This window comes from Myotis daubentonii, chromosome 2, assembly GCF_963259705.1.
Source record: "Myotis daubentonii chromosome 2, mMyoDau2.1, whole genome shotgun sequence".
In the NCBI taxonomy this organism is placed as follows: Eukaryota; Metazoa; Chordata; class Mammalia; order Chiroptera; family Vespertilionidae; genus Myotis; species Myotis daubentonii.
Genome location: NC_081841.1, coordinates 108,916,071 through 108,943,111, shown reverse-complemented (window position 1 = coordinate 108,943,111; position 27,041 = coordinate 108,916,071). Strand labels below are relative to the sequence as shown.

At 38.6% G+C, this 27,041-nt stretch overlaps 1 protein-coding gene across 4 annotated transcripts in view; it reads right to left on the bottom strand.

Annotated features, from left to right (window-relative positions):
• Positions 1-27,041, bottom strand: part of IFT88 (intraflagellar transport 88) — a 164,550-nt gene that overhangs the window by 114,061 nt on the left and 23,448 nt on the right. For 2 of the 4 annotated variants that reach the window (XM_059684205.1, XM_059684203.1), the window contains exons 4-13: positions 26,787-26,843; positions 24,957-25,010; positions 23,520-23,583; positions 22,764-22,833; positions 19,177-19,267; positions 18,136-18,240; positions 16,756-16,858; positions 15,930-16,044; positions 10,183-10,414; positions 1,617-1,687 (exon numbers count right to left, since the gene is read on the bottom strand). In XM_059684205.1, the coding sequence (XP_059540188.1) occupies positions 1,617-1,687; positions 10,183-10,414; positions 15,930-16,044; positions 16,756-16,858; positions 18,136-18,240; positions 19,177-19,267; positions 22,764-22,833; positions 23,520-23,583; positions 24,957-25,010; positions 26,787-26,843 (962 nt within the window). The remainder of the gene's footprint in view (positions 1-1,616; positions 1,688-10,182; positions 10,415-15,929; positions 16,045-16,755; positions 16,859-18,135; positions 18,241-19,176; positions 19,268-22,763; positions 22,834-23,519; positions 23,584-24,956; positions 25,011-26,786; positions 26,844-27,041) is intronic. The other 2 variants (XM_059684202.1, XM_059684204.1) reach the window with 2 other exon arrangements.

The window sequence follows — 27,041 nt, the reverse complement described above, 5'->3', positions numbered from 1 at the left end:
TGAAACCACAGAGTGGTGAGACGCATTAAGGGCCTTTGGGGATTAAAGTCCTGGCTCCCTACATGGCCTTGTGAGGGTGGGAATCTGGCTCTCTCACTTGGCTTTTGCTGGCATGCATGGGGTAGGGTTTTGGGTTTTTTAAAAATATATTTTATTGATTTTTTACAGAGAGGAAGGGAGAGAGATAGAGAGTTAGAAACATTATGAGAGAAAAACATCGATCAGCCGCTTCCTGCACATCTCCCACTGGGGATGTGCCCGCAACCCAGGTACATGCCCTTGACGGGAATCAAACCCGGGACCCTTCAGTCCGCAGGCCAACGCTCTATCCACTGAGCCAAACCGGTTTCAGCAGGTGTTTTTTTTTCTGTGGTATTGGTCTAAAAGTTTTCTGTCTTGCTGGCCTACCCCTTTCCTTGTCCTGTAGCTAGAGAAAGTAGGTCTTTTGTTTGTTTGTTTAATGCACCCATGAGCATTTTCTGCTTTCCAGCTTCTTCAGCTCCAAGTCTGGGAAACATGAACGGAACTTACTGATCATGTCCCAAGATACCTTGATCTGGCCTCTTCTCTCCATTTTACTCTCTCTCTCTCTCTCTACATATATATATATTTACATGTAATTTCCAGAGTTGTTATTTGGACTTAGTGAGAAGAACAGGGGAAAGTGCATCTATTCTTATCTCTCCAGAAGTACAAGTCTCCTTTTAAAAGTTAAACTACTTCCTAAAGATTAACGGCCCTCCATACATATAATGAAATATTGTACAGACTTAAAAAGGAGGGAAATTCTGACACTTGTTACAACATGGATGAACCTTGAGGACACTATGCTAAGTGAAATAAGACAGTCACAAAAGGACAAATAATGTGGTTTCATCTATATAAGGTTCCTAGAGCAGACAAATTCATAGACCAAAAAGTAGAAAGGTGGGTGCTAGGGGCTGGGAAGGGGATGCTGGAGAGTTGTTCATGGGTACAGAGTTGCAGTTTAGGAATTTGGGGGAAGTTCTTGTTACAAATCATTGTGAATGTACTTAATTAACACTACAGAACCATGAAGAATTATGCACCATAGTTTAGATGGTAAACTCTATGTTATGTGTATTGTACCACAATTAAAAAACAACTAAGGGCCCTGTATATCATGTGATATACTGCTAATATACAAGTTGAATATTCAATAAGTACTAGAAGTTTCAAAACATACTTTGCAGAGACTAAGTACCAGACTGAAGGAAGAAATAAAATAGAAATAATTTTGTCTTTGGGAGTTGAAATTTAATTGGGAGGCTGGACAAAAACATATAAAGATATAATTTTTTAAAAATAAAGGTAAGGTAAACAAAATTCCAATGTTGCACCAAATACAGAGGGAAAGTAAGTTACAAGGAAATAAGAGTAACTGAGGAAGAATAACTGGAATCAAATGAGTAATGTGATTATTGTGAAGAAAAGAGAATCCAGTAAAGTACAGAAATGATGAAACAGTAAGGCTATTCAAGAAATATAGTGCATATAACAAGTTTTGAAAGAAATAATCATATGCACATTTAACTCTTTTATATAAATTTAACCAACATTATCAAGTTTTAATTATTTAGTGCCCCAAATATTACCTTTCACGTTCCATCTGCCTTAGATGATCATTTTTTATAGCTTCAATCACTAAGTTAGTATGTGGATCATCCTGGGAAATAAAATTGGGGGGAAAAAAGAACAAGTTACGAATAAAAATCAAGAACTTGGATTTCAACCTTATCACTAACTAGTTGTAGAAAATGAACAGAAAATTAATCTTTCTACACCACTTTCCCTTATGTAAAGTAGAAGGTTTTTTTTTTTTCGTATTTCTGATTACCTGTCACATTCTCTAGTGAACTAACAGATTCTGGGCAGCTGATAAAAAAGTCAGGCTAGACAGAAAAGGACCTAGTACACAGAAGCTGTGTAATATCGTCAATTCTGTTTGGGTTTTGTTTGTTAATCCTCACCAGAGGATTCTTTTTCAAGATTTTGATACTTTATTAGAACTGGTAAAATGATGACACCAGTAGACTTTAATAATATATATACAAATGTCATACCTAGAGTAATCCTAAAAATGCTATATGAAGTGATACACTCAAAAACATTAAAAAATAATAAAAATGGAATTCCAGGCCCTAGCTGGTGTGGCTCAGTGGATAGAGCATCAGCCTGTGGACTGAAGGGTCCCAGGTTCGATTCCAGTCAAGGGCATGCACCTTGGTTTCGGGCACCACCCCAGTAGGGGGCGTGCAGGAAGGAGGCAGCTGATCGGTGTTTCTCCCTCATCGATGTTTCTAACTCTCTATCCCTCTCCCTTCCTCTCTGTAAAAAATCAATAAAATATATTAAAAAAAAAAAAAGGAATTCCAGAAAACTCCTTCCATAAGCAGGAAAATAAAACAGAAACAAACAAAAATAAGTAATAAAACAAAAATTAAAATTACACACTTAACCTCTAATATAGCAATAATTAGATTAAAATATTTGGTCAAACTGCACCAATTATAAGACAGAGATTGCCAAAGTGAATGAAAACAACTATTTACTAAGTATAAAATACTTATCCTATATAATAAAACCTTAATATGCAAATCGACTGAACAGCTGCTATAATGGGCACTGACCACCAGGGGGCAGACGCTCAATGCAGGAGCTGCCCTCTGGTGGTCAGTGCACTCCCACAGGAGGAGCACTGCTCAGCCAGAAGCCGGGCTCATGGATGGTAAGCGCAGTGGCAGTGATGGGAGCCTCTCCAGCCTCTGCTGCAGGTAGGCGGTAAGGAGTGTGGGGTCCCCGATTGCAAGAGGGATGTCTGACTGCTGGCCTAAGGATCAGGCCTAAACCGGCAGGCAGACATCCCCCGAGGGGTCCTGGACTGCGAGAGGGCACAGGCTGGGCTGAGCCCCCCACTCCCCCAAGTGCATGAATCTAATGCACCGGACCTCTAGTTTCAAATAAAACAACATAGGCAGGCTGAAAGCAAAAGTGTGAAACATATATATCATGAAAACAATCTTAAAATGTTATAGTGGCTACATAATTTCAAACAAAGTAGACTTTAGAGCAAAGAAAAAAACCAAAGCCAGACTGGGACATTGTATGATGATAATGCATAGAAATTTGACAGCTTTGATCAAATGGATCAACAGTTTAATAATTACACACTATTATAATTCACTAATATGAAATAGATAATTCAAAGAGACTCACAATTATTAAGGCCAAGTAGAGCAAGTGGATGCTAGAACCTGAAATGTGAAAGTCTTATATAGAAAGTCATCTGGAAGGGTGATGCAAACTTTCGTTGAAGTACAGCCAACCTAAACCAATATTAGAGGGAGGCAGCCAGAGGATCACATATCTGATGGTACTCATTTCTCCCTTCTGTCTACTTATGCTCCCCGTTAGCCAAACACAAATACAAATGCTTTAATGATCATCAATTACTTAATAAAAGCCCTATCTCTACTCCCTCTTAAAAAAAGTGATGATTTTTCACAACATATATTTTTTTCTCAATATGAAAGTAATATATAATAGTTAACATTTACCCCAAACTTCCTACAGTCCAGGTATCGTTTTAAGCATTCACATGCATAACCTCATTTAATCCTCACAACAGCATAAGGTAGGTTATTATAATTACACTAGTAGCCCATTGAGCAATATTGCGCGTAGTAGGCCGCCCGCCGCTTCCGAAGGAGTCAGCAGGAACTGCAGCCAGGAGCCGCACTGCTTCCCATTCAGCTTCCTGTGGAAGCAAGCCATTGGTGCCCATGGGAGCTGGGAGGTAGCTGCGCCGCTTCCACGGGAGCTGGGAGGGACCTGCGCCGCTTTCACGGGAGGCAGGCCCGCCATTTCCTCTATGGGCCTGCACTTGGCCGCAGAGGCTGCGGGCCGGACCCCCTGTCCCTGTCTGTGTCCGCTCTGGCTCTGGGGGACCTACCCCGCCCGTCTCTGCCGCTCCTACCCCGCCCTTCTCTGCCGCTTCTCTCCCACCCGTCTCTGCTACCTTGGCTCTGTTGCTTGGCTTCCTTCTATGGTGTCTTCAGTCTTTGCTCCCAGATGGTATATGCAAATTAGCCACCATATTTGTTGGTGGTTAATTTGCATATCACTCTGATTAGCCAATGGTGGATGTAGCGAAGGTACAGTCAATTTGTATCTTTGTCTATTATTAGATAGGATATAATTTATATGTAAAGGAATTGAGGCACAAGAGAGTAAGTACTGACTGGTGGGGCCAACAACAAAGCTCCAAATGCCCTTAAAATCTATTAAGAAAATCAATTAAGTTCAACTTCTGAAATTGACATTATTATACTATTTTGATTTATAAATATAGGCACATTCACATAGTTTGACTTAATGTAAAATAATAGTGGTATACCAAAAATTTATGTGTAAAAATCTGAAAAATATTTTAAAAGCATTAAGAAAAATAATCTTGGAAGTGAACCAAGATGATAGCATAGGTAAACACCAGTACTCACCACCTCCTACAACCACATCAAAATTACAACTAAAATACAGAGCAACCATCATTCACAACCACCTGAAAGCTGACTGAATGGAAGTCCTACAGCTACAGAAGTAAAGAAGAAAGCACATGGAGACAGGTAGGGGGTTGGGGAAATGGAACGGGCTGGTCCAGCACCCATGTGTGCCTTTTTTTAATCAGGAGGGAGATTGTCCCTTCAGAGGCTGCCTGTGAGAAGCAAGGGGTCCCAGCCCCATACCAGACCCCCGACCCAGGGTTCCAGAGCGGGGAAGAGAAGTCCCCATAACTTCAGACTGTAAAAACCAGCAGGGATTGTAGCTGAGGGACACTGATGCTGCCAGAGACCAGGTGTCCTTTTAAAGGGTTGGCACAGGAACTTACTCCTGAATCCTCTGAGCTCCAGCATCAGGAGGTGATGGGGGACCTAGACACATATGGGGAGGAACTGGATTGTCTAGCATCAGGGCAGGAACTCGGGGGTGGCATTCTCCCAGACAGGGGTGCTCACAGAGGTCATTATTCCTATGCTAGGACCTCCCTTGTTGCAGGGCTGACTGGCAGCCATACCTAAGTCTTCATTACCCTGGTGTACACTGTTTACTCCACCCTGATTATTCCCTGAGACCCCGCCCCATCCAATTTGCAGCCCTACCCAAGCTGTTTGCAGCAACTTTTCCATACCAATGGCCTATCCTGGCTCAGGCTTCAGACTTTGCTAAAATCTCTCAAACAAGCAGCAGCTGGTGTCAGCGTGCCCCAAACCTACCCATAAAAGGCCCAAGACTGGCATTAGCACCAGCCTGCCTTGCTTCACAGCTGGGCCTCGTCTGGGCACTTCCAAACTCAATACAAGTAGTAGCCATCTGCAGATCTCTCTGTAGCTCCTGACAGGTGGCCCCAGACAGTGGCTGACTTTGCACCTCCTTGGAGACTCCAGAGCTAGTGCACCCAGTGGGAAGCTTCAGACCATACCAGATTACAACTCTACACATCCACAGTGACACATTCAAGGGGCAGACTCAGTGAACACCAAAACCCCACTGAAGCAAGTCCTGGTCCATAAGGATGTTTCCTGCACAGCAGTTATTCCACAATGTCTCAGCTTGTCCTCACAGCCAACTGGCCTGGAGGTCAATTCCTCTCAGTGACACCAACAGCAATCAAGGCTCAACTACAACAAGAATGTGCTCACAGTCCATACAAGGGTGCACCTAGAGTGCTCAGCTCAGGTGATTTAGGAGGCTGAGCCACTGGGCCCTACAGGACACCTACTATATACAAGGCCACTTTACCACCTCCAGGAGACATAGCAGCTCTACTTAATACTAGGTGTACCAGTTAATAATGCAGATTTTTTTTCAATAGATGGAGTTACACATATGTTGATATATATGAAATTTGGTATATATGCTATTCTGTTGTATTGACAGCAAGCTTCAAAACTTCATATGTCAAATTTGCTGAAGGTGTTAACATCATAGATATTTTTACGTTTAAAAATGTCTAATTTCATGTCAAAAAAAAAGAGCATTTGCAGGAAGTTTTAATTCATTACTTTATTTTGTAGAAAAAGTTATTGTATACTTCAGGAAGCTTATGGTGAACATGCTCCATCTCAGATACTTGTGAATGCTGGTTTAAACGCTTTAAAAGTGATGATTTCGATGTAAAAGACAAAGAACGTCCAGGTCAACCGAAAAAGTTTGAAGACCAGCAATTACAAGCATTATTGGATGAAGATGCATGTCAAACTCAAAAACAACTTTCAGAAAGATTAAATGTTGCTCAGCAAACAATTTCTGATCGTTTACAAGCAATGGGAAAGATTTTAAAGGAAGGCAAATGGGTGCTACATCAACAAAAGACAAATGGAAAACCGAAAAGACATCAGTAAAATGTTTCTTCAGTGGCACGAAAGAAAGTCTTTTTTGTATCGAATTGTGACTGGCGATGAAAAGTGGACGTACTTTGAGAATCCCAAATGCACAAAATCATGGGTTGATCCAGGTCAACCATCAACATCAACTGCAAGGCCAAATCGCTTCAGAAAGAAGACAATGCTCTGCGTTTGGTGGAATCAGGAAGGTATGGTGTATTATGAGCTTTTAAAACCAGATGAAACTGTTAATACTGATCGCTACTGAAAACAAATGATCAATCTGAACCACACTGTGATCGTGAAATGACCAGAATGTGCCAGAAGACACGGCAAAGTAATTTTGCTTCATGATGACACACCATCACACACTTTAAAACCAGTTAAAGACACATTAAAAGATCTTTCCTGGAAGTATTAACCCACCCGCTATATTCACCAGACCTTGCTCCTTCAGATTACCACTTGTTCTGATCGATGGCACATGCACTTTCTGAGCAGCACTTCAAAACACACGAAGAAGTGGAAAATGGGTCTCTGAATGGTTTGCCTCAAAACACAGAAGGTTCTATTGGAACAGTATCCACAAATTACCTGAAAGATGGGGGAAATGTGTAGCTAGCTATGGAAATTACTTTGAATAAAGCACTTTTGATGTTTCTCTTGAAATTACCGTGTTTTCTTTGATTACAATATCTGCATTATTAACCGGTACATCTAGTACATAGAAACAAACACAGGGAAGCAGCCAAAATGGGGAGACAAAGAAACATGTCACAAATGAAAGAAATGGAAGCAAGTAAACTACTGGATACAGAATTAAAAACCACAGTTATAAGGTTACTGAAGGATCTTCATGAGAGCTTCAAGGGACTTAGTGAGACTGTCAAGGATCTTAGTGAGAATTTCAAAGACATGAAAAAGGACCAGTCAGAAATTAAGCATACACTAACTGAAATAAAGAATAATTTACAGGGATTCAACAGTAGAGCAGAGGATTCTGAGAATCAAATCAACCATCTGGAATATGAGGAAGCAAAAAACACCAAATCAGAAGAGCATAAAGAAAAAAGAATAAAATGAAGATAGTGCAAGTAGCCTCTGAGACAACTTCAATAACAACAACATTCTCATTATAGGGATGCCAGAAGGAGAAGAGAGAGAACAAGATATTGAAAACGTATTCGAAGAAATAATAACAGAAAACTTCCCCTACCTGGTGAAAGAAATAGACTTACAAGTCCAGGAAGCACAGAAAGTCCCAATCCAGAGGAATCCAAAGAGGTCCACACCAAGACACATCATAATTAAAATGCCAAGGGTTAGCCCTGGCCGGCTTGGTTCGGTGGGTAAAGCATCAGCCTGGGGATTGAAGGGTCCCAGGTTCAATTCCTGCCAAGGGCACATGCCTGGGTTGCGGGCTTGATCCCCAGTGGGGGGCATGCAGGAGGCAGCCGATCAATGATTCTCTCTCATCATTGATGATTCCATCTCTCTCCTTCTCCCTTCCTCTCTGAAATCAATAAGGAAATACATTTATAAAATAAAATGCCAAGGGTTAAAGACAAGGGGGGAATCTTAAAAGCAGCAAGAGAAAAGCAGTTAATCACCTACAAGGGAGCACCCATACGACTCTTAGCAAATTTCTCAACAGAAACTTTGCAGGCCATAAGGGGGTGGCAAGAAATATTCAAAGTGATGAATAGCAAGGACCTACAACCAAGATTACTTTACCCAGCAAAACTATCATTTAAAATTGAAGGTCAGATAGAGAGCTTCACAGACAAGAAAAAGCTAAAGGAGTTCATCACCACCAAACCAGTATTACATGAAATGTTGAAGGGTATTCTTTAAGAAGAGGAAGAAGAAATAAAAAAAGACAAACAATATGAACAATAAAATGGCAATAAATACATATCTATCAACAACTGAATCTAAAAATAAATGAATAAGAAATCTATAGAATAAAATAAACTGGTGATATAAAATAGAATCAGAGGCATGGAATAGACTGACGAATATCAGAGGGAAGGGCGGAAGAGATTAACAAAGGATCTTATATGCATACTAGAGGCCCAGTGCACGAAATTCATGAACTTGGGGGGGTGGTCCCTCAGCCTGGCCTGCGCCCTCTCGCAGTGTGGGAGCCCTCAGGGGATGTCCAACTGACAGCTTAGGCCTGCTTGCAGGCCTAAGCCGCCTGCTGGACATCCTTAACGCTGCCATGGAGGTGGGAGAGGCTCCCACCACCGCCATTGCACTCGCCAGCCATGAGCCTGGCCCAGGGCTTCTGGCTGAGTGGCGCTCCCCCTTTGGAGCGCACTGACCGCCAGGGGGCAGCTCCTGTGTTGAGTGTCTGTCCCATGGTGGTCAGTGCGCATCATAGCGACTGGTAGTTTCACTGTTCGGTCAATTTGCATATTAGCCTTTTATTATATAGGATATGCATTAACTATGGACACAGACAATAGAGTGGTGAAGACCTAGGGTGGGGTGGGAATTGGGTAGAAGGGGGCAAAAGGAAAAAAAGAGAGGGACATCTGTAAAGATTTCAAAAAATAGAATAAAAAGAATATGAATATTAATAACAAAAAAAGAAAAAGAATCTTATTCCAGAAAATACAGTGTCTATTTTGGTATTCTTCCTTCCAGGTTATGTTTAAGTATGAGTGTATATCAGTATTTTCACTTGTGTGTGTTGTTTTCACTTTATATAGTATCTGCTCAGGTCTTTGAAAATATGACTTTTGTATTATGCTGAATTCTATGAGTAAGGATGAGGAATTACTTATTTTTATTCTTGATGTATTTAGTACATATGGTTTAAGTTCCCTCTGCTCAACTAAACAATTAAAAGGCTTTATATTACTCTTTCTTTCTCTCTCTCTCTCTCTCTCTCTCCCTCCCTCCCTCCCTCCCTCCCTCCCTCCCTCCCTTCCTTCCTTCCTTTCTTTTTTTATTTTTGGTTAATCCTCACTCAAGGATATTTTTTCCATGATTTTTAGAGAGTGTGGAAGGAAGAGGGGGAGGGAGAGAGAGTGAGAAACACTGATATGAGAGAGACACATTGATTGGCTGCCTTCCACAATGCCCGACCAGGGCTGGGGATCGAATCTGCAACCCAGGTACATGCTCTTGACTGGGAATCGAACCTGCGATTGGTAGGTGTGTGGGCCAATGCTCTAACTACTGACAACACCGGCCAGGGCTATTGCTCTTTTTTTTCTTTTCTTTTTTTTAATTTATTTTCACTCTTGAGAGTATTACAGGTTCCTGGCACATAATCTTGTTTTTCCTAATATTATTGTTGTTGTTTTCTGACTGAAACTGCAGTCTGTTTTAACCATACTTTCTACCCCTATTTCAATGGAGTCCCATTCTCAAGCTAATTTAAATAATAAATGAAAATGCATTAATTAAACTTACTTAATTAAAATACATTGCCGAAACCGGTTTGGCTCAGTGGTAGAGCATCGGTCTGCGGACTGAAGGGTCCCAGGTTTGATTCCGGTCAAGGGCATGTACCTGGGTTGCGGGCACGTCCCCAGTAGGAGATGTGCAGGAGGCAGCTGATCGATGTTTCTCTCTCATCGATGTTTCTGACTCTCTCTCTCTCTCCCTTCCTCTCTGTAAAAAATCAATAAAATATATTTTTTTAAAAATACATTAATACAGGGCTGAGAGAAACCTAAGAAGTCATCTACTCCAACTTTTTCATTTCTGGAAAAAGAAAAGCATGGATAGCTAAGAGCCGGCTACCAGTATTCCTCATACTCACACTTGGTGAAATGTATTTATCATCTTCATCAATTTCTAATGGAACAGCAATCAGTTTTTGGAAAGCCTTCTTCATTTTCTCTCGATCTCCAACAGCAAAGTAACTGAGAATGAGGTTGAAGCCAGCCTTCAGGTTTGGTGCCATGCTCATTATGTGCTCAAACGAATTAATGGCATCAGAGTACTGGCCAGTTTTAATAAATGTAACTCCAATGTTCTGCATAATTTTAATCCTAAAGAGAAATAAACAAGGATCAGCTTTAAACCTGAAATCCTCAGTACAGTAGTCAGACACTCCACAGATAGTTCCCTTCATTTCTATTCTACTTGAGTTTTTTGCTTTGTTTTCCTAAAGCTTTACTGAGCTCATATCATAAAATTTATTTGTTTTCAGTATTTGCTTCAATGACAAGTACTATGTTCATACAGTTGTGGAACTACAACCATGTTCTTATTAAGTAATTTCCATCACCCTAGAAAGAAAACCTGTGCCCATCAGCTGTCACTCCCATTATCACCTCCAGCCCTGGACAATAGTAACCTCCTTTCTTTTATGAGAGGGGAGAGAGAGAGAGAGAGAGGGAGAGAGAGAGACAGACAGACAGACAGACGTAAGTTTATTGTTTCACTTATTTATGCATTCATTGTTTAATTCTTGTATGTGTCAACCAACTGAGCTACCCAGCCAGGGCCCAAACCTCCTTCCTTTGTCTCTGGATTTGCCTTTTTTAGATGCTGCATATAAATGGACTCATACAAATGTGACATTTTTGTGTTGATGTCTCTCAATCAGCAGAATCTTTTTAAAAAATTTTATTTTATTGTTTAAGGTATTACAAATAGTAGTGCCTATGTCTCCTTTTTCCCCCCATTGACTTCCTCTCTGGCCCCTCCTACTCCCTGACAATTGCCCTCACCACCCTGCCCCGCAAGTGTCTTGCGTCTGTTGGTTGTGCTTATATGCATGCATACAAGTCCTTTGGTTGATCTCTTATCCCCCCAACCCTCCCCTGCCTTCCCGCTGTAGTTTGACAGTCTGTTCGATGCTTCCTTGCCTCTATCTATTTTTGTTCAACAGTTTATAATGTTCTTTATATTCCACAAATGAGTGAGATCATGTGGTATTTATCTTTCTCTGACTGGCTTATTTCACTTAGCATAATGCTCTCCAGTTCCATCCATGCTGTTGCAAATGGTAAGAATCCCTTCTTTTTTACAGCAGCATAGTATTCCATTATGTAGATGTACCACAATTTTCTAATCAATTCATCTGCTGATGGGCATTTAGGCTGTTTCCAAATCTTAGCTATTGTAAATTGTGCTGCTATGAACATAGGGGTGCATATATCCTTTCTGATTGGTGTTTCTGGGGTCTTGGGATATATTCCTAGAAGTGGTATTCCTGGGTCAAATGGGAGTTCCATTTTTAATTTTTTGAGGAAACGCCATACTGTTTTCCACAGTGGCTACACCAGTCTGCATTCCCACCAGCAATGAAGGAGGGTTCCTTTTTCTCCGCATCCTCTCCAGCACTTGTCGTTTGCTGATTTGTTGATGATAGTCAGGTGTGAGATGGTACCTCATTGTTGTTTTGATTTGCATTTCTTGGATGATTAGTGACTTTGAGAATGTTTTCATATGTCTCATGGCTTTCTGAATGTCCTCTTTTGAAAAGTGTCTATTTAGGTCCTTTGCCCATTTTTTGATTGGACTGTTTATCTTCCTTTTGTTAAATTGTATGAGTTCCCTGTAAACCCTTATAGGTTTTATTTCGTCTTTGAAATTTTCTGAGTACAGATCCTTTGTCTCTTTGATTAAGTTTATTCCTAGGAGATTAAACCCTTATGGGAGATAACATTGGCAAATATGTTCTTTCATGCAGTGGGCTTTCTTGTTGTTTTGTTGATGGTTTTTTTTTTTTTTTTTTTTTTTTTTGCTGTGCAGAAGCTTTTTATTTTGATGTAGTCCCATTTGTTTATTTTCTCTTTAGTTTCCACTGCCCTAGGAACTGTATCAGTATATTGCTACGACAAATGTCTGCTATTTTGCTGCCTATGACTTCTTCTAAGATTTTTATGGTTTCCCATCTTACATTTAAGTCCTTTATCCATTTTGAGATTATTTTTGTGTATGGTGTAAGTTGGTGGTGTAATTTCATTTTTTTTGCAAGTATCTGTCCAATTTTCCCACCACCATTTATTGAAGAGACTGTCTTGTCTCCATTGTATATTCTTGTCTCCTTTGTCAAATATTAATTGAGCATACTGACTTGTGTTGATTTCTAGTTCTCTGTTCTGTTCCACTGGTCTATATGTCTGTTCTTATGCCAGTACCAGGTAGTTTTGAGAACAGTGGCTTTGTAGTATAGCTTGATATCTGGTATTGTGATACCTCCAACATTGTTCTTCTTTCTCAAGATTGCTGTAGCTATTCGGGGTCTTTTATTATTCCAGATGAATTTTTGGAGAATTTGTTCTAGGTCTTTGAAGTATGCCATTGGTATTTTAATGGGGATTGTGTTGAAATTACAGATTGCTTTGGGTAGTAGGGACATTTTAATGATGTTGATTCTACCAATCTATGAACATGGTATATTCTTCCATTTGTTCATGTCTTCCTCTATCTCTTTTTTTAGTGTCCTGAAATTTTCTGAGTACAGATCCTTTGTCTCCTTGATTAAGTTTATTCCTAGGTATCTTAATTTTCTTGTTGCAATGGTAAATGGGATTGCTTTTTAAATTTCTCTTTCTTTGAGTTCATTATTGGTGTATAGAAAAGCCATAGACTTCTGGGTGTTAATTTTGTATCCTGCTACATTGCCAAATTCATTCACTCATTCATTCATTTATTTTAAAATATATTTTATTGATTTTTTTACAGAGAGGGAGAGAGAGAGATAGTTAGAAACATCGATAAGAGAGAAACATTGATCAGCTGCCTCCTGCACACTTCCCACTGGGGATGTGCCCGCAACCAAGGTACATGCCCTTGACCAGACTCGAACCTGGGACCTTTCAGTCCGCAGGCCGAAGCTCTATCCACTGAGCCAAACCAGTTACGGCTCAAATTCATTAATTAGGTCTAGTAGTTTTTTCCATGTACAATATCATGTCATCTGCGAATAAGGACAGTTTTACTTCTTCTTTTCCAATTTGGATGCCTTTTATTTCTTCTTTTTGTCTGATCACAATGGCTGGTACTTCCAGTACTATATCAAACAGGAGTGGTGAGAGTGAGCATCCTTGCCTTGTTCCTGTTCTTACGGGAAATGGTTTTAGTTTTTGCCAATTGAGTATGATGTTGGCTGTGGGTTTGTCATATATGGCTTTTATTATGTTGAGGTATGATCCTTCTACCCCCACGTTGCTGAGAGTTTTTATCAAGAAAGGTTGTTAGGCCGAAACCGGTTTGGCTCAGTGGATAGAGCGTCGGCCTGCGGACTGAAAGGTCCCAGGTTCGATTCCGGTCAAGGGCATGTACCTGGGTTGTGGGCACATCCCCAGTAGGAGATGTGCAGGAGGCAGCTGATCAATGTTTCTCTCTCATCGATGTTTCTAACTCTCTCTCTCTCTCCCTTCCTCTCTGTAAAAAAATCAATAAAAAAAAAAAGAAGGTTGTTAGATATTGTCAAATGCTTCTTCTGCATCAATGGATATGATTATATGGTTTTTATCTCTCAGTTTGTTTATGTGGTGTATCACATTTATTGATTTGCAGATATTGTACCATCCTTGCATCTCCGGAATCAATCCCACTTGGTCATGGTGTATGATCTTTCTAATGTAATGCTGGATTCAATTTGCTACAATTTTGTTGAGGATTTTGGTGTCTATGTTCATGAGGGATATTGGACTCTAATTCTCTTTCTTTGTATTGTCTTTATCTGGTTTTGGGATTAGGGTAATGCTGGCTTCATAGAAAGAGCTTGGACGTGCTCCCTCCTCTTGAATTTTTTGGTGTAGTCTGAGGAAGATAGGTTTTATTTCTTCTTTGAATGTTCGATAAAACTCCCCTGTGAAACTGTCTTGTCCAGGGCTTTTGTTTGTTGAAGTTTTTTGATTATCAGCAGAATATTTTAAAGGTTCCTGATACTGTAGCATGTGTCAGCACTTCATTCCTTTTATACTGTCAAATAGTATTCCATAGTACGAATACACCATGTTTCATTCATCCATAGCCTACTTGATGGACATTGATTGTTCCTCTTTTGGTAATTATGAATGATGTTGTATGAACATTCACATAGGATCATATGTGACATGTTTTCACTTTCTTGGGTATGTACCTAAGAGTGGTACACACAGTACCACTGGTCATACAGTAAACCCATGTTTAACTTTTTAAGATATTGCCTAATTATATTCCAAAGTGGCTATACCATTTTAGATCACCAATGTTTGGTTTCCGATTTCTCCACATCTCTTCAATAATATTATTGCCTGTTTTTTGATTATAGACATTTTAAAGGCCATGATCTCATCTTATTTCTAACTACTTTTCAACATAATCCCTCTGTTTCAACTACATTCATTCATTCATTCATTCATAATTCTCTGACCAGATCATGAACACTGATTTGCCTGACTCTTCTTATGTTGTTCCTTTTGTCTGGAATGTTTCCCCTTTTTTCCTCTTCACTTAAGTCACCTATCTCAAGTACACCTCCTTCATAATGCTTTTACTGACTATTCTTGTTCTCAATAATTATTCCCTCAACTTAATTACTATATCACCTCCTTTTTGTTGTTGTTAATTTGAAGAGAGTAGAAAAGAAGGAGGGAGAAAATGAGGGAGGGAGAAAAAGAGAGAGAGAAACATCGATGTGAGGGAGACACACTGATTAATTGCCTCCTACACAGGCTTGACTGAAGCTGGAGATGCAACCTGCAACCCAGGTATATGCCCTTGACTGGGAATGGAACTGGTGATCCTCTGGTGCTTGGGCCGATGCTCTAACCACAGAGCACACTAGCTAGGGCACTACAGTACCTCTTGATTCCTGATTAGTAAGTACTTAATATATTCTGTCTGATATTATATCTAAATACATCTTCTAAAAAGGTCAAATTCTTGGGATCACCTGGGTTAAAAGTACTTCAAGGGCACTGTTTTATAAGCCAGATATTTACTGATGATGATAAGATATTGTGCACAATTAAAAACAAATTATCATGGAAGGTGGCATTTACAAATAATTAAGTTTCACAGAGGGAGTATACTGGGACTAGGAGAAATTATGACCAGTAAATATCCTGGAAACCTATGTTCCTACATTTATTACCAGACCATAAGGTAATTTACTATGTCTGTTCTTGAAATATCATAGGAATAGAAAGTATCCCAATTTTCCCTCTCTAACCCTGTCTTCTCAGATTCAGAAGTAATCCCTTCCTCCCATGATTTCACTCTCAATCTACAGCACGAATGTCAGGGAGGTCTGAATTTCTAGCCTTGCACTCTAGTCTGGTATGTCCTAAAGGACTAAGTTTTGATTTTGTGTTGGCAGTAAGCTGCATTTGGTGATTACCCCCCATATAGGCCAAGTAGTTTAATTTAATTTCAATTGATCACATATTATACCTTTAACTTGTCCTTATACAAATGCGTGAAAGAACAGACATCACATGAATCTAATACCTCTCCTGTACAAACACCTCAAAACGTTCAACCTACTGACAACAGGTCAGAAGAGTTATCTTGTTTCTGAAAATAACACAATTTTACAAAGTTATCATTATGTAAACTCACCTCATTTCTTTATGGACACTTGGAATTTGATCTAATGCCATTCGGTAGAATTTAATGGCTTTGGAATAATTTCTTTGCTTTAAATAAATATTTCCCATATTCACTTTCAATCTTCCTAATTAAAAAAAAGGAATATATAATATTCTATGTTTTTCATTTTTTATGATATTTTAGATAACATTAATTCATATTCTTTGAAGATCTTATCAAGTTATAAAGGTTCAGGCATTATCTAAAATTCTCCCTTGAAAAATAGTCATACTATTTTCATGTATCCACACACTAATTATGTAAGGAAATGGAACTTAAGACAGTTGGATTCCTAAAAAATACAACTAGAAAACAACTGGTTTACATTAGAAAATTGGAGTTGTGTTCTTCTAAGAAAAATATGGGACTTTAAAATTAGACCCAATAATGCTACACACATTTTAATATCATATTCAAGAAAATGATATTAATAAACTTAATACTGCTACCAAAGTTTACACAATGTACATGCTAGATATAAACTACAAACTCTTGGGGATGAATTATACAAGGGGAAGCACACTTGATGGGGTTGCCATAGCTCATTCTACTTGTAATGACAGAACACATTTTTTGTTTACTATTAGGTAATATACCTCACACCAACTGTATTTCCTCATTTGCATTTGTGTGGGTTTTAATATAAATAGTATTTTTAAGCAGGATACCTCTATATAAATATCAATTTGTCTTAGAGCATAAGTCACTTCATTGTAAGAAACCGTACAGGGAGGAAACATAAATGAACACTACAAAAGAACTATATTTACTAGACAAACTGACTATAAACACCTACCTGCATTGATAAACATCTTATTTTTCACTATAACTTGATATGTGTTTAGTGCTTCAGCATACATTTCATTAGCTGAATACTGACTGGCCAAGTTGAACAGAACCTAAGGAAGGAAAATATTGCAAAAAGATACATAATGACCATTTAGGCCCCTTTTGCCATAATCTTTCTAGAGATTAAAGTCATATAACAAAGTTAGCTGCTCATATCAAGACATCCAACCGATTAGGAAATGAAGTAGACAGAAAATCTCACATTCCAAATGAACCAGAACATTCATATAGGTAAGGCTTATCTCTGAATTTCATATTAATTTTTTATGTATTCTTTCTATTTTAGATAGTATTTGCCATCCATTAATCTCAGGAAGACCTAAAAAGAATAACTGTGTCTTCTTAATGTTGCTAGTGATAAAAGGAATAAGCAAAATAGTGAACCAAATTCTCTTCATAAAAATAAATTAAACTTCATTTAGGAATATCTTAAACTTTTATTTGAATAGTGATTCTCTACATGCAAAATTATAATTTGTTATTTACTGTAAATTATCTCCCTAGAGGATAGGAAAAAAATGATCATTATAAATTGATCATGGAATTAAAAAATATTAGCTATAAATAGAAAACATCTAAAAATTCTTATTCAGTTTGAAATGTACTTTTTTTCCATGTGCTGACATATGACGACTTTTCCCACTAAAAATATACCCTTTTAAACAGCCCTATCAAGGCACTGTCTTTTCAGAATTAAAGAAATTTTACTAGAAATTAGTTTTGTTTTGTTTTTTACTACCTTCACAGGACATTGTCTTATTTGCCTCATTTGAAGTTCTTGAAATTCACAGGCCAAAAAGTCCACTTCAGAATCTCATTAAAGTAACCACACTGAACAGAGCATAAATATCAGCAGTCTTCAAGAAACAGTCATTGGCTGGTGAGCACTTACTAAGTTATTAAAAACAACTAATCAAAAAACTAAATAAAAAAATGATCTTTGCCCTGGCCAGGTAGCTCAATTGATTAGAGTGTGGTCCCAATACACCAAGATTGTAGGTTGGATCCCCAGTCAGGGCACATACAAGAATCAACCAATACAAAAATAAATCACTATTTTGAATGGAACAAAAAATCAATATTTTTTCTCTCTCTTTTTCAAATCAATCAATAAATAAAGTTCAAAAGAAGATCTTCACAGACCAAAGACAAGCATGTCTCATGAACTCTTGTTCAAAAAAAGATGATCATTAATCTAATTCTAAGCATCTAAGATTCAATAACATTTTAAAAATAAAAGGAAACAAGAAATATAGAAGATAAAAGACTTCTGGAATATACAAATCCTAGCCAAAGTAATTTTACTCAACAGGCATTTCATACTTACTGAGTAAGTTAAATCCAGATTGATGTTTTCTGGAGTTGTCACCTGCTCACGCTGTCTCACCAACACTCTCTCTTTTCTTCCTGCGTCTTTTGCCTTTTCTAAGGCCTGAAATCAAGTATACACTGTGAGCATTCATTCCGAGAATGTGTGCATTTGGGAAACACCTGCATGTAGCTGGGCTGGATACCATATCCATTCCTGGATGCTCACGGCCTGGGGAACGCTTACCACAAACTCCCCTTGACAACAAAAGAACCCAGACCATTTGTTTAAACTGGAGCTCACTATCATAAAAATTTGTGTTTATTCTGGAAAAGAAGAGGGAGTCTGAGGGATAAAACATAAGTAGCTTTGCCCCAAGTTCAGTCTCTTCATCACCATGCCTTCCACCGCTTTTAGGTTTGACTATGTCTTTGATTTCCTTTTTTCCTCCCAACTCCTGAATCTTTGGATATTTTAATTCTATCTCGTGATATAGGAATTTAGATGGATTTGTTTGGTTTCTGGGATGCCCCAAATCTAGACAAGTCACAGGATAACTGCTACTCAATGTTATGGCAGATGCTTAGTTTGGCTCTCTACTTAGAATGTCAGGAACCTTCTATTACACTGAGACTAACTACAAACAGATTAATTCAACAGGAGATTTTTGCTTTTTAGAACTAGATTAAAAAGGCACTAATACTATGAGCAACAAAAGTAGCTTTTCATATTGAATAATTTTTCCTAATGGTAATCATTAACCCGATAATTAAAGTCACAGAAATTATATTTATATAGTATAACAATCAAAGTAATGTGAACAAAAGCAAAATAAAAAAAAAAATTTAATAATTTTAAAAGAAGCAGAGTAGGATTCCCAAAAAACAATTGTTTCAGTGAAAACTCTAAGGCCAGTCAACAGCAAAACAAAAATATTTATCTATATATATGCTTGTATGTGTGCACATATATACACACTTCGTAAGTGTGCACATATAAAACCAGATATATACATATATACACTTCATAATCCTGAATCCTGTTAGTTTATAAACTTACCAGTTTTAAGTCTCCACAACTGTTGGCAATACAACTTTCTTCGACCAACTCATTCACTTTCTTCTCTAATTGTCTAATCTTTTCTTCTGGACTATTAAAGAAGAAAGCAGGTAATCATTCAACCTCTAATGATATATACTAAAATGTAATTTACTTTTAACATGCTTTTAAATGTGAAGAATAGGTCATAGATAAGAGAAACATATAAATGGCATTAAGGAGCAAATGTACTGCTGTTTTTAAGAATTACATTATATAACTATTCAGAATAACTATAAAAATAGCTAACATTTACTTAGCATAGTGTAATTTCACTTTGAGCTACATGCTTTACTCTAATCATGGCATTTAATAATCATAATGACATACAAGTATTATCATTATTCTTTTTACCGATAGGGAAACTGAGGTTTAGAAAGTTAAGTGCTATGCTCGAGATCACACAGCTAGAAAGTTAGAGTGCCAGGATTTAAACCCAGTAAGGTAAATCTAGGAGCCACGCTATTGTATTATTATCCCCAAGAGAAAGCAGATCCTTTTTTCAGATGTTTGGCAAATAGAAACTTTACCTAGTGGTTAGGAAAACTGAAGCTCCCCATAAAAGAGATAATATAATAATTATTATTAACTACCAGATAGGTACTGAAGAGAAGCTTTCTAACAAGGTGAGAAGTTTAAAAACCCTGGCTCGATTAGTAGCAAACACAGTACCTCAAATCAGTTACCTTTCATAAAATGACATTAATTTCTTTTTGCTCTTACTTTCTTCCAGCAAAATACCACAACACTCCGAATACACAACAGTGCCTAGATAAAATTTTACTATGAGTATATTGGAATACATTGTATTTATGGGATTTAAAAAAAAAGAATACAGGAATAAATTTAACAGCATAGAATGTCTATAGAATCATGTTCTTCAGTGGAACCTGCCTATAAATTTCATCAGGTAGGATACAAATTTTATGAGTTTACAAAGACCTGCAAAATTCTAACTGAGCAATGAGCATAACAGATGGTGATTTGGTAAAGGTTATAATGAAGTATAGAAATCTATTTTCTGGTTGCCAACAGTTTGTTATTAAACCTGAAATATCAATGTAAAATTTTAAAGCAAAAATATGTAAAAGAACTCTATGAAGATACTCTATATCCCTATCAAATGCCAAAAAAACTTTACTCTGTATGCACACAGTGCTATATGCAGACAGTGCTGGAAACCTACCTACACAGGAGCCTGCACCCACCCTTCCTTGCACACAGGATCTACACTTGTCAATCTCATTCTGTTGCCAAATTTTTGGATCAGTCATGGGCAAGTGATGCTTTTCTGCCAATGAAAAGTGAAAACAATCTTCTTGGGGTACAGGGCCTTGGAAAGATTTTCTTTGCTTTTTAAAAGGGGCCTGAGACTGGAACTTTCTGACTCCAGCTAGGCTTTATCAATATTCTCATTCTGAAAGTTTTGAACTCTTTAATGGCACTCTTGGCATCATACGGATGGGCAGGCTCTTGAGAAAAGCCAAGAGAATCAGAGGAAAGCTGAACCAGGACTGAGAAGTTAAATTAACCATCTCTAGAACTGCCCTTCCACCAGATTTCCTGTTAATAATATAATAAATGTTCTTAGCGTATATGTGTTTCTGATGTGTCTTCTGTTGTTAGCAGCTAAAAGGATTCCAGAATGATATATTTTTTGAAAAAGTTTTATTAGCAGACATGCTGTCATTAACTAGGATACAAAATAAACTGGTTTTCCTTTATTTATTTATTTATTTATTTGTTTGTTTGTTTGTTTGTTTGTTAATCCTTACCCGAGGGTATTTTTTCCATTATTTTTAGGAAGGGGGAGACAGAGATAGAGCAACACTGATGTGAGAAAGACATAGATTGGTTGCCTCCTGCATGGGCCCTGACTTAGGGCCAGAGATCGAGCCTGCAACCCAGGTATGTGCCCTTGACCAGAATCAAACCTGAGACCCTTCAGTCCTCTAATCACTGAGCAAAACTGTCTTAGGGCTAAACTGGTTTTCTGTAGAGGTTCCTTGTTAGTTGAAATGGAAATGATGTAATTTAAACAATAGCTCAAATACTGGATTTAAGAATTACAGTTTAATAACATCTAATATATAGAAATAAAAGTATAGTGGTTAATAGTATGAGCTCTGAAAATAGTCTGGATTCAAATCTCAGTCCTGCCATTTATTAGTGCTACCAAGTCAAGATCTGTTTATATTCTCTATAAATGATGATAATAGCTCAGTCTTCATTTATGTATTGCATTGCAAAATGCCTGGCACACACTGAGTACTCAGTAATGTTTGATTGTAAAACTATTTGTAAAATGTAGACATCAATGTACCTACATACCAGTACGTATATACAGCTGAATTTATACCATAGTTTTTGGCTACTTTCTAACTATTAGCACAAAAGTAAGTTAATTCAATAAAAATGAAATTTCTCAATACTGATATGACAAACTAACTTGTATGTTCTCTTAATTCTTTTCTTTGAAATATTATTTTAAAATAAGCATATCTTATTACATTTACAACCCCATTTGACCTTCAAGAGAATCAATATTGGGCTCCATAAAAATTAGATATATCTTCAAGTCAAATCTATATCTATATTATAAAAGGCCTGTGGCCCTAATGCCCTAACAACCAAAGATTGGTGTGGGTGGGCGGGGCCACGCAATTTCGCACGCTGGGCTTCTAGTCCTATATAATAAAAGCCCAGTGACTGAACGGCAGAACAACCAGAACAACTGGTTGACCAGTTGCTCTGACACGCACTGACCACCAAGGGGCAGATGCTCAACGCAGGAGCTGCCCCCTAGTGGTCAGTGTGCTCCCACAGTGGGAGTGCCACTTGGCTGACTGGGATGAGTGGCGCTCCCACAGCAGAAGCAGCCACTCAGAGGGCAGGTCCATAGCCGCTTGGCTGACCGGGATGAGCGGCACTCTCACAGTGGGCCAATCCCCGCAGGCCATGCCCCACCAGTGCACTGGGCCTCTAGTATATATATAAAAGCCTAAACGACCATTAAGGTGGAATGACTGAATGACCTGTCGCTATGACACACACTGACCACCAGGGGACAGACGCTCAATACAGGAGCTGCTCCTTGATGGTCATTGCACTCCCACATCTGAAGTGCCACTCTGCTGACCGACGGGCGCCAGACACAGGGCTCACAGTGGCCGCTGCAGACCAGAGACCACAGCAGAGTGGCAGCGAGCCTATTGAAAAGTGGCGGCAGCAGGTGCAGCGGGGCCGGGATGAGTAGGGGCAGCAGGCAGGAGCGGCAGGCAGTGTTGGACTGCTGGTTTCAGCCCGATCCCTGCAGGCTACGCTGAGGGATCTCACCGGTGCACAAATCTGTGGACCAGACCTCTAGTAATATAATAAAACTATACAGGATACACATGGCTATTTTTATTAGGTTTGATTCTTTTCCTAATTCCAAGAACTAGGGATGATATTGTAATTACTATTTTGGTGACACAAACTTTTAAAATACTTACTTGGAAAAATTTTAAAGGTGCAACAATAAAACAACAGCATAAGGACTTACGTACCTATCTTCGTTCTTGGTTTCCAAAGGAGGAGCAGGGCCCCTTGACTGACCAAGGGGGTCAAATGCAGAACCTGAGACACAATTCAAGAGTTCATATTTAATCTGCAGCCCAGCATAACTGAAGAAAATATGAAATCTTGCACATGTTATTTAATTATTTATTAAAAGACTCAAATTACCTATTTATTAAATAAGCAGGACATTCGTTATATCTACATAAACATTTGTATATAAAGAAATTGGTGAGATTTTTAACATACATAAAACTATGTAAACTTGTGTGTTAACATAAAAAAACAAAAATGAGATGCCCTCTCAGTATTTACTCATCTCCCACAATAATCTATTCCCATTATGAACTCTAAATTATCAATCATGTGAATAATAACTTGGCATTGGCTTTTTAATTGTCCTTATTTATATAATAAACATTAATTTTTATCCTAATAATTTTATTTTAAAATCATTTATCATATATTTAAATACCATTTTTACTTTTAATTTTTAAAAATGAGCTCTAATTTATAAAAAATAAAAAAATTTTAATGTACAATTTGACAAATTACATGCCAGTGCAACTACCACCCCAATTGTGATGCAGAGTATTTTCATCACCTCTTTCCTTTCTTATGGTACTTAAAATAATGACGCACCTTATAATCAATGGAATGTTATATTTAAAATGGTAACAATATTTACACATACAAAAACAGTAAAAAATATTAAAAGATCTGAAAAAAAGTTAATAGAGACAAACCTCTCAAAGCTGCTTTGGTAAAACCAGCTGCTCTCACTGCTGTCATAGGTCTAGTAACTCCATCCTTAAAAGAATAGGAATAATTTAAAAGTACTTACAGTTCTGCAAATGACACATAACTGCAATTTTTATTTTTGTGAATCCTCACTGGAGGATATTTTTTCCATTGATTTTAGAGAGAGCAGAAGGGAGAAGGAAGGGGGAGAGAGGAGAGAGAGAAAAATATTGATGTGAGGGACCTACATCAATTGGTTGCCTCCTGCATTCGCCCTGCATCCCCGGGGTGGGGAACCTGCAACCCAGGGATATGCCCTTGACTGAAATCGAACTTGAGACCCATCGGTTCACAGGCTGATGCTCTAACCACTGAGCCATGCCACCAGGGCTAACTGCAATTTTTAATTCTGTACTTCTGCTCCTCTATGTCAATTCTGTCTCTACTTTCATTTTCCCCTATAAATGTTTTTCTTTTTCTTATCTTTTCCTTTCTTTGGGGGGGAGGGGGCGTTAATCCTCATCTAAGGATATTTTTCTATTGATTTTTAGGGAGAGTGGAAGGGAGGGAGAGAGACAGAGAGAGAGAAACATCGATGTTCACATCGATTGGTTGCCTCCCTCACGCGCTAGGCAGGGACCAAGCCTGCAACCGGAATCAAGGTACGTGCCCTTGCCCTGACCAGTTTGGCTCAGTGGATAGAGCATTGCCCTGCGGGCTGAAGGGTCCCGGGTTCGATTCTGGCCAAGGGCATGTACCCTGGTTGCAGGCACATCCCCAGTCGGGGGTATGCAAGAGGCAGCTGATCGATGTTTCTCTCTCATCAATGTTTCTAACTCTCTATCCCCTTCCCTTCCTCTCTGTGAAAAATCAATAAAATATATTAAAAATAAAAAAAAAGGTACGCGCCCTTGACCATACTCGAACCTGGTACCTTTCAGTCCTCGGGCTGATGCTCTATCCACTGAGCCAAACCGGCTAGGGCTCCCTTATAAATTTATAATTTCTAGATTTAACTGGGCTTACTCCATTTGAAAGAAGAAAAAAAACACCTCATAGATTTTTATATAGCACCTTATAGCCTATTAGCTGGTTATTCCCCTACTTTTGGTTGGTATCCTCTATGCCCATGAGAGAAACCAAAGATATGGTTGTAAATGACAGCACAGAAAAAATGGGTCCCAGGGTACACCATACAATCTAACCATCAGTTCAAGTCTACTCCCCAGTAGAATTTCATCTGAGACCTCAGTAAGTCCAGAGACTCTGCCTCCAAAGATTTCAAACAGTCCAATCTGTAGCCCACACTTTAAAGAATCAGGGTAATTATATCAGTAATATCTCCTTTAACATTTTAAATAATATAATGAAGAAAAGAAAATGTTGGTAATATTCTAAGTCACAAGAGAGGCCCCAAATGAACAACCACACGACGGAGATACCTGGATAGCCCCTGTCACTGGTCTTCCCATTGATGATGTCAGGGATGTCTTGGACTAGTAAACAGAAAACTAAGTTAAAACAATTTTTAAAAATCTACACTTAATTTTCTAAATGAAATTATACAAGTTTTTCATAACTTTTCCTTCATTCTATTGGCAAATGAACTTAAATATAATTTTTTCCATGTATCATCTGAGGACATAGGGTCAAACAGTAAAACTCTAAAGCAGGCATCAGCAAACAACAACCCTCAGCCTTTGTAAATAAAGTTTCATTGGAACACAGCCACACCTATCTGTGGATGTTCCTGCACTAGGAATGCAGACTCGGTATTTGCAACATACTGTCTGACCTGGAAAGCCTAAACTGCTTGGCCATTCACAGAATATGTTTGCTGTCTCCTGTTCTGAAACATCACCAAAAACCAAGTTTATGGGTAATACATGTATAGGCTGATTAATAAAACCATGCTTCATAAGACACACAGTTATATTATATACTAGGGGCCCAGTGCACAAATTCGTGCACCTTGAAAGGGAACTGTGGGCCACGAGGCTGCTGTGGGCACAGGGGCAGGTCTCGGCCCATCCTCCTTGCCTCCACCTGGCCCCTCCCGTTGCAGCCTCTGGTCCACTGTCTGCTGATGATTGGGGCTGGTGCCAGCAGCGGGTGCGAGCAGTGGCTGCTGCCCCAATCACCCATCAGGAGCAGGGGAGGTGGAGAAGCCCTCAGGGGTGATCGGGGCCAGCAGCTGCTGCTCTCACCCGCTGATGGCGCCAAGCGATCAGGACTGGTGCTGGGCGCCAGCAGCGGGTGTGAGCGGCAGCTCCGGCGCCAGCTGTGGGTGCGAGCGGGGCTGTTGCCGGCAGCAGGTGTGAACGCCGGGCAGGACCGCGGTGTGCAGGAGCAAAGAATTTTCATTAACCACCAGAGGTTCGCACCAATGACAGCGACCGGCATCCCGCCCTGGTCTGGCACCCCTGCTCACCTGCTCCACCATCCCACTGCGGCCAATGCCCACTATGTTCTGCGCTCTGCCACCTGCTGCTGACGCCCGCCATATTCTGTGTGTACCCCCTGGTGGTCAGCGCATGTCATAGCGACCGGTTGTTCGGTTGTTTGGTTGTTCTGCTGTTCGGTCTATTTGCATATTAGGGTTTTATAGATAAGGCTACTTTTTTCATTCATATAAAGGGACAGTATGAAGGCAACTGCCCTGGACCTCAGTTCTGAAATCATTTTTCTGACCTCTAAGAAATATCATAAGGACTGGGAAATGATATCCCACCTCGTTCTCTCATTCCTCTATTATTTCATGTAAGCTAAAACATCAAAATTTGGGCAATATATAAAAGATTTTCCTTTATGGAATTTTTATATAGCATCCTTCCTCCAAAAATCTCAAATAAGAGCAAGGCCCAAATATATGCCTTTGAAAATTTTCTTAAATTTTACTTTTTAATGCATTAATTAGTAAGTTTTTTAAAATTACAAACATTATATTTATTATATAACTTCAAATAAAATGTATGAATGGAATACACATGAGACTTGGTCATATTATATAAAAAAAATGAAAGGAAGTGGATCAACAAACACAAGGTTTACAAATAGAAAAGGTAATAAAATATTTTCTGATATATTTACTATCAAAAGGACTAGAATATTTAAAGCTGTTAAATGAGATTTTTACAATGTTTGTAACTATTCAAAATAGAAACTATATCTGGTTCATGGACTGAAAAATAGCTCAAATTGCTTAGAACTGCCTAAAATGAATTTATGTACACGAAAAAGCATCTTAATATTTTCAGCTTAAGAAAACCTACCCCATATCCAGTAGCTACAGGTCTAGTAACTGCTGTGCTTGGTATTTTAGCAGTTATCTTGGGGAGAGGGGAAAGAAACATAGTTAATAGAATTCAGATTAAGCTACATAATGGAAAAGTGGAAAAAAAGTGTAAAATATAGATTTATCAATAGAGAAATGTTAATATAATATTTAGAATAATTACCTTTTAAATTATCCTACATATTAAGAAGCTTAGGAATTTTAGATATTGAGTAGGAGACTTATTCTGGAA